Source organism: Hevea brasiliensis, chromosome 16 (genome assembly GCF_030052815.1).
Source record: "Hevea brasiliensis isolate MT/VB/25A 57/8 chromosome 16, ASM3005281v1, whole genome shotgun sequence".
Taxonomy (NCBI): Eukaryota; Viridiplantae; Streptophyta; class Magnoliopsida; order Malpighiales; family Euphorbiaceae; genus Hevea; species Hevea brasiliensis.
Genome location: NC_079508.1, coordinates 9244756 through 9252922, shown reverse-complemented (window position 1 = coordinate 9252922; position 8167 = coordinate 9244756). Strand labels below are relative to the sequence as shown.

General features: G+C 29.6%; 1 protein-coding gene across 1 annotated transcript; it reads left to right on the top strand.

Annotated features, from left to right (window-relative positions):
* The first annotated feature begins 6479 nt into the window (after positions 1-6479).
* LOC110654978 (kinase-interacting family protein) lies at positions 6480-7882 on the top strand. Its single transcript, XM_021811127.2, has one exon. It carries the CDS (start codon positions 6550-6552, stop codon positions 7534-7536), a length of 987 nt encoding a protein of 328 aa, XP_021666819.2. The 5' UTR covers positions 6480-6549; the 3' UTR covers positions 7537-7882.
* The last annotated feature ends 285 nt before the right edge of the window (positions 7883-8167 follow it).

Genomic DNA, 8167 nt, shown 5'->3' with positions numbered 1-8167 from the left:
ACTAAATGATATGCTCTAGGGCATACTACTAACATTTAGATTTTGCATTTTGGATCACTGTACATAAGTAGATGTTGTAAATCATGTTGAGATATGTAATTAAATTTTGGATTGTAAATAATTGTACATTATTGTATGTAATGTTATATGAATGATATGAAAGTTTGTTTCTTGAAAATTGATATGAGTAATGAGAAATGATGTGATGAAATGGGTATAATTTGTTTTTAATAGGTAAATAAGAAAACCTGTCATGCACTAATAAAAGAGAGGAGACTCTGTCTGGGTCTACATAAAAATAAAATGGGATAAAAAAATTTTACACATAAGATAATATAATTAAATGGACATTAAAGTAATATTGTACACGACAAGACAGGATAGAATGCTCCGGCACTGAATGTAGCACGCTTTGCTCGGCTACACAAATTTGGTCATACTTTCTTCATGAGATTTGTTCCCCTATGTCTTAGCTTTAATTCCCTTTTTGAATCACCCAATTTGAAGTTCTGTATCCCTAGTTATGGTCAAAATATTAGGTACTGCTCCTGGTACTTAAGGCAACATTTTCCTAATTTCCTAGATTTTCACCTAATTTTCATTTAATATCCGTGCACCTTATGCTCAAAATTTGAACCATGTCCCTAAAACAATATTTTAGGCCATTGTCTTAAGCTTTCAAATCATTTTGAATCACTTCAATTAGAGTTTTTTAGAGGAAGTTATGTCCTGATAACCACCCAGGGGTCACAGGACAGAATGTCTAATCTACAGGGATTCTAGGTTTTGTTTTTTTTTTTCTTACTCTAATAATTTCCCTAATTTGCCTTAAGAACTAGGTCTAGGTCAAAACATGAAGTTTGTAGTTCTATGTGTTATTAACATTTTGGCTTCGGAGTTACTAAATTTGCTGTTGTGTAGCTTGAGTTATGGTTATTTTTCCAAAACTGGTCGGATGACCAATTACTTATATTTTCTAGGTTCAGTCTAGAATCAGGGCAGAATTCTAGACTCACATTATTAAAGCAATTTGGTCAAGTTAGAGTCATAATTAGACCTTATGATCTTCATATGAATTGTTTCCCTGTGTCTTAAGATTACACAGGTTCAAGAATCACTCAATTTGAAGTTGTATAGACTGAGTTATGCTCAATTTTGTATGTACTATTCATTTGGTCATTTTCAAAATTCCAGCTTTACATTGCCAGATTCTGGCCATAGTTTAGATATTTTCTAGTCATCTTTTGGTCAAGTATTCTCCATAAAAATTGTAGTATAGTGCTTTATCTTTCATTTGCCTTTGGTCTCACATCAATTGGAATCAAATGACCAAGGTTATTGCTATTTTTCCAACCCTGGTTCACGGATGCAAAATCCTGTGATTCAAGGTTTCCAGGTCAATCTCATTTTCAACATTCAGGTGTCTTGCATCTAGAATTTTGTCAACTCTCTCAATCAAAGTTGTAGCCCTATTTCTTAAGTTTTCAAATCATTTTGATTCATCTCAATTGGAGTTATATAATGAGAGTTATGCTCTTTTTAATACTCGAAGGTCACAAGGTAATTTCTGGAATTGCAGGGAATTCCAGATTCAGCAAATTTAAATTGTCCTAGCAATTTGGCTGGGTTACACTAAGAATTTGGCCTGGGCCAAAATACAAAAGTTGTAGATATGTCTTAGCTTTAATCTGGTTTAAATTTCACGATAATTGACTTAGTGTAACTCAAGTTATGGCCAGTTAAGCACTCTGGACTCCATTGTCCAGAATCTGTCTCAAAACACAACCCAACATTTCTTCAATTATTTTGGTATTTCTTCAATGTATTCCAACAACAACTTATCCCAATGGCTATAATTTATACATAATTTCAATAAATAAGGTATAATCAAGAAAATTCCCAAACATACCAAACCTTAACCAAATTTTCTATAACTTCAAATTTTGAAAGAAATCATAGCACTAACCTTGATTCCAATGCTCTCTTCAACTCAAATCAAGCTTCAATCAACCCAAAGTCTTCACTCCCTTGTTGAACCCACCTTGGCAGAATTTTTCCTTCTCCTAAGCTTTCAAATTCTTGTGTTTTCTTGAGTGCTTCATCCAATTCAAGCTTCCATCTAGGGTTTTCTAATGATTTCCCAAAGAAATCATGGTGGAAGACCTAACTTTTAAGCTTTTGGTATGTGCTTTAATGGAGTATTTTGAGAGAGAATTGAGAGAGAGGGAGGACGGAAGGTTGGGGGAGGAACCAATTTTGGATGTTTTCTCATTTTTTTTAAGATATTTAAGTTTATTTAATTGTTAAATAACTAATTTGTCTTATTAGGCAATTTCCATTTAATTTTCATTTAAAATTTGTAATTAATTTTCTTAATTTTCCATCTATTATTTTCATTCTTATACATACTCTTTTCCACTTAACTAAAGTCCATTTCAATACTTTAAATTTCATTTAGCTTATGTAACATTTTGGTCAAAAATTAACTCTTTAAGTGAAATGATCAAAATGCCCTTCATTTGTCTTCACCAATTGCATTGGTTTCCTTGCATTTCCTTGACATATTCATTTCCATTAATACCTCAATTAAGTCCTAAATAAATGTCTCATATGGTTCCTCATGAATTTGGAGAGGCAACTGAACTCTCAATTACTTCCTGATAGGGTTACCCATTGCTGTAGACTTGTGCTCATTTAACCGATTTATTTTCCGTTTCTTTTATTTTTCCTTTAAGTTTACTTGATCTTTATTCAACCAATTTATGACTTCTCACTCTAGTTTAAGTGTGGTTCCAGATATTCTAGCAGTTTGATCAGACGTTAGTCACCGAAATAGTCGAATATACGAAACTGCCTACAGTGAGGATGTTACAACTTAATTCTAATGCCACTCTTGAAAGAGATAAGTGAAGGAAAATAAGTAAAAACTTAAACTTTATTAATTTGAAAACTCAATATACATGCTAAATAAAAAAGAGGGAATATTTATAGTCTCTTCAAAACAAAATTAATTCTACTTGAACAATAATTAAACAATACTAAAACAAGGAAATCAAAAAAACCTAAATAGGAAAACTTAAAGATGTGTTTAATCTCTACCCTTGGATTAAGATCACTTTATCATGAGCTCTTGGACCATCCACACTTTTTCTTGCTACAATAGGAGAGAAGAAAGTCTTGCTTAAATGGGATTCACAAGGAAGAAGTAAGAATAGAGCAGGACCCTTAAAAGATAAATATGACTAATTATCTTTAACAAACAAATCTTTTTCTTCCTCTAAGTTCTCCCACTTATATAAGACTTTGAAAAACGTCACTTTTGTCCTCACGAGTATACCACACACTAATTAAGGCAGTTTTAAGCCCCCATGTGCTATTGTAAAGCCCACCAAACCAACTAAACATGGACCTCAATATTGGACATTTTTTAGGTCTAGTTCTTTTAATTCTAAATAGGTTATGTCTATTTTTATAAGTCTAGCTCATTTTCCCTTCTTTTACATGCCTAGCATGCTTCTTAACCTATTCTTGAGTTAGCCTATGGTGTGCAAGAAATTGGCTTATGTGTGTTCCATATTGAGGCACATTAGCACCGATAACGATCAAAGATTTGAATCATTACAATTGTACAAGTAAGAGGTTAAAAGAAGCTTTTTTTTACACTTAGTCCCTCCTTCCATTGCAAATCTCACTTTAACCCTGAACTTTCCTGTTTATTTTATACAAATAACTGCACAAGGATTTAACTTCTACTTTATTTCCACTTTTCATATTATTTGCTCACTAGAGATAAATTTTCAATTGCATTACCTAGGACTAGACATAGGAAATTAATCTCCTAATGTTGTTAACAAATAGATATGTTTAAATTCCTCAGACTTTGAATTACTTATTTGAATTAATTCCACTATGATGACATTATTCAAAATTTATAGTACTTTAAAGTGTTCATGATGTTACAAATATCAAAATAAAGTTGGAAGTAGTTGACGATGGCGATAAGGTTGGATCAACCTATATATGAAGTAGAAGAATTGATTAAAAAAATAGGATAAAATTACAATAATCTTTCACCATTTTGAAAAAACTCGATAAACTTTTTATGAAATTTAAAATTTTGGTTAAGAGTGCTAAAATTTAGACATTTTGATTAGATCACCAAAAAATTAAAGAATTTGAATTTATTCTTATGATTAGGCATTTATAATTTTATATGCATTCACCAAACACTTGTTGGGTTCAGGTTTTGCACATTAGGTATCCGTTACTTGAATTTATATAAATAATTAATTAAATATAAAAAATATATTTTTATAATAATATTTATAAATTTTATATATTATATATTAAATAATTAGAATTTAAATATTTTATAAAAGCATTAAGTTTTAAATATATATTAATAAAAAAATTTTATATAAATTATTAATTAAAATATATAAAATTAAATAAATTTAAATAATTAAAAATAAATTTTAATTAAATTTTAAATAAATTTAAATAATAAGATTATTAATTAGATTTTTTGATATAGTGATTTTCACGAAATCCTACCCATTATCGTCCTAAGTAGTGGGTCAACATAAAATTGGCTTATGATTCCAGAATCAAAAGAGCTACGTTTGACTTTTGGGATTTGTTTTATATTTATGAACGTATTTTGAATTTCAAAGCAGTGATCAATTTAGAAAATTTTTTCTATCAATTAGCCTATATTTAAAAACATATTTTATTGTAAATTTTAGTAATAAAAAGTCATTATTTTCATTTAGAAAACAAAATTTTTATTATAAAAAATAATTAAAAATTAATATAGTTAAATACAAAACTCTATTTTTTATTTTTTAATAATAACTAATTTAATTTTTCACAAGTAAATGGTCTTTTAATTCTTTTTCACTTTTTTTTTATTAACTCCTTTCTTCTTATGTTACGAGACTTTAAACTATCGGTTTAATTTATAACTTGTACTGCTATTTTGATTTTTTTGTACTTGAATTTAATTAAAATTATATTTTAATACTTTCAGTTTTATTATTTAATATATATGATTTCTAATGTGATTGAAAGTTATTTATAATTATGTAAAATAATTTTGATTTAGAAAAAGATCAGAGCTAGCATAAACTTGTATATCTTTACTATCATTTTTAATTTTTTATTTTTATCAAGTTAAATTAAATATATATATATATATATATTATCAAGTTAAATTAAAAAATTAAGTGTATTTAATTGATCCATTAATTTAAATATTGATGCACTATTTAAACGGTTGACGTAATAATTCAGTGGCTTTAATGGGTCAATATCAGGACCAGTCTGATGCCTACTATACATTGGAATAAACTGATTTGATTTTTCAAAACATTTCAATTTAAATTTTTTTAAAATGGTCATGGATAATAAATAGCTTTCTCTTGTGGCCATTATCCATTGGCTTGTTGCAGTCACCATTGGATTCTCCACAACAGGCTAATAGTAACAGCGACCTCTTTCAATCAATAAAAATAAAAATAATTCAAAAATCCATTTCACGAAATAGGAAATCGTGCCCTTTATTTTCTTTAGCTTTTCAGTTTCTTCTTTTTGTGTTTCCAGAACTTAACAAAGAAGAATGGTCTTTGTCATTTATTACCACTGTCCCTGGCCTGCAAATGATGCCAAAATTCAAAATCAAAGATTTAAATTTTAAACACGAACTGTTGCTTTTTCTTTTCCGTAAATTGCAATTTCATCGTTTATATTTATTTATAATTACTTTTTAATTTACAATTTCATCCTTTTATCTCCTTTCCCCATTAAAAATTTATTTAAGGATGTCTTTTTGCCGGTTTAATACTTAATTTCAACTTGTAATTGTTAAAGGTATTTAATTTAGCTATTTTTATGGCTTTTTATTAAATTTACTCAATTCAACTTTAAAAATAAAAAATTGAGCTTTTTAATTTTTTATAAATAATAAATTTAATTCAAAAATAGAGATATTAAACTTTTTTATTTTTGTTTAAATTTAGAAATTAACAAATTTAGCTTAAAATTTTTTTATTTTTGAGTTAAATTTAATTTAAATTGAAATTTTTTTAATTGATTTAAATAAAAAAATAAAAAAAAAAACTAAATTAAACATATCAAATAAATATGGAGGTGAAAATGAACATTTAGCTTATCTTTATTATAGTAGGAAAACATATAATAATGAGTACCAGAATGTTAAAATTAACTAAAAAATTAGAAAATTTTAGTGTAACATTGAAGGTGCTCACAATCTCCTTTAGGGCATTGGCGATAGAAAGATATTATTTGTCATTCCAAGTTTTAATGGAATGTAGATTTAATATATGCTATACAATTATAATTTTATTTATAATTTATTATATTTTTATTTATTTAATTTTGGTTAAAGTATAATTTTATAATATAGATATATATAAAAATCCTAATGAAGGCCTGAAGATCTGTCAGCGTTGGAGATTTGAATGCTGAAGACCTGAGGGGGTGACGTGAGGCTCCATTGGCTTAATATGCTCAATTAAATGCTACCTATATATGTCGATATACATATCATCATTTCAACCGACAATAAATTCTTTTTCTCTCTTGTTGCCTAATGTAATGGCAGACCTCCACCACCGAATTAAAACGTTTCTTGAAACAGAGCAAGCGGCCGCCGCCGCTGGCGACAGCTTCTCAGAGCGTGCTGAATGGTTTTTCCGGAGACGTCCTCAACTTCTTGCTCTTCTCCAAGACTTGTACAATGGCTACATCAGCTTGGTTGACCGTTGCAACAAGATGCAAGGCAACAAGCATCAGCGGCGATGCTCTTCTTCTCTAACGTCTGCAGACACCAGTTTTGATGAAAAAGAAGAAGAGGATGTTGATCATGATGTTGGGAAAATCCTGTATCAGTATCAAACTCAAGGCGCTGTACAATCATCAGAAGCCAAATTTGGAGTTGATGAGATTGTAGCCCATATGGTAATGAAGAGCGTGGAGGAGGATATATTAGAGCAGGAATGCCAAGAATCTTGGAGAAAGGTAGAGCTTCTGAAGAAACTACTGGAGGTGTTAGAGTCTGAAAGGATCTATTTACTGAACGAGAATGCGAGTTTGGGGTGTAAGATGGCTGCACTGATAGAAGAGAATAAAGGGCTCTCATCGGAGGCCTTGTTCTTGAAGAGAAAAGCTGCTCAACTTGCAAGGTGTGTGTTGAAAATGAGAGAAGATCACAGGGTGTGGATGCTTACTCGTAAAATTGAGGATCTTCAGGGCCAGATATATGGGTTGGAGAAGAGGAACAACGAGTATTATCAGCAGCTGCTCAAGAAAGAAAATTTAGAGAATGAAAAGGTAGGTTTGATGGGTTGTTTTCAATTGAAAAGGCTCAAGTTTAAAAAGAGAAATGAAGCTGCTGTGAGTGTAAACAGTGGTGGTGGTGGTGCTTGTGGTGGGTCAAAGAGAGTGCATAACTGGTGGTGGTGGGAAAGGGTGAAGAAGGGCATAGCTTCTCCTAGTTTTTCTTCTTCAACTACTTGATTTTTCCTCCCCAGACTTTTCATTCCTGATATTATTATTATTAGTTTTCTCTGTTTAAGTTTCTATATGAAATTTTAGATAAATTGTACTCTCTAAGAAAATGGAAGAAAGTGTAGCATCTTAGCAAGAGGTATGAAGAAATTATATAATCCATTTGGTAAAATTGGAGATTCAAGAAAATTTTCAGAAGGAAATAGGATTGCTGAGTGAATAGTTTTAATTTAGTTAAATGGCTGGCTGTTGTTTTCAAAGAATTTAATTTCCCCTTTTTATCATAGTGCTTTTATAAGAATATAGGCGAAGTTTTAATTATTTTTTTTAACAAAAATTAAGTAATATTGAAGAATAGATGTGATGAATGCAACATCTCAATTCATTTGAAAATAATTTGTATAATTTATTTGGATTGTGTTTATAATAGTTACGCCCATTTATTTGGTCTTTTTAAAGAGAAAAATGGATAAATAAATAAAATTAAAAATTTTTTTGGAATTCTTTGTATAATTTATCAATAACTTGTTTGGATGGCAATTTGCGGAGGTTCAGGATGATTATTGAAAGTCCAACAGTAGGGCAGAGCAGAATTCGGTTCAAATCAAATCGAATTGAGTCAATTCGGTTCAATCGGTTA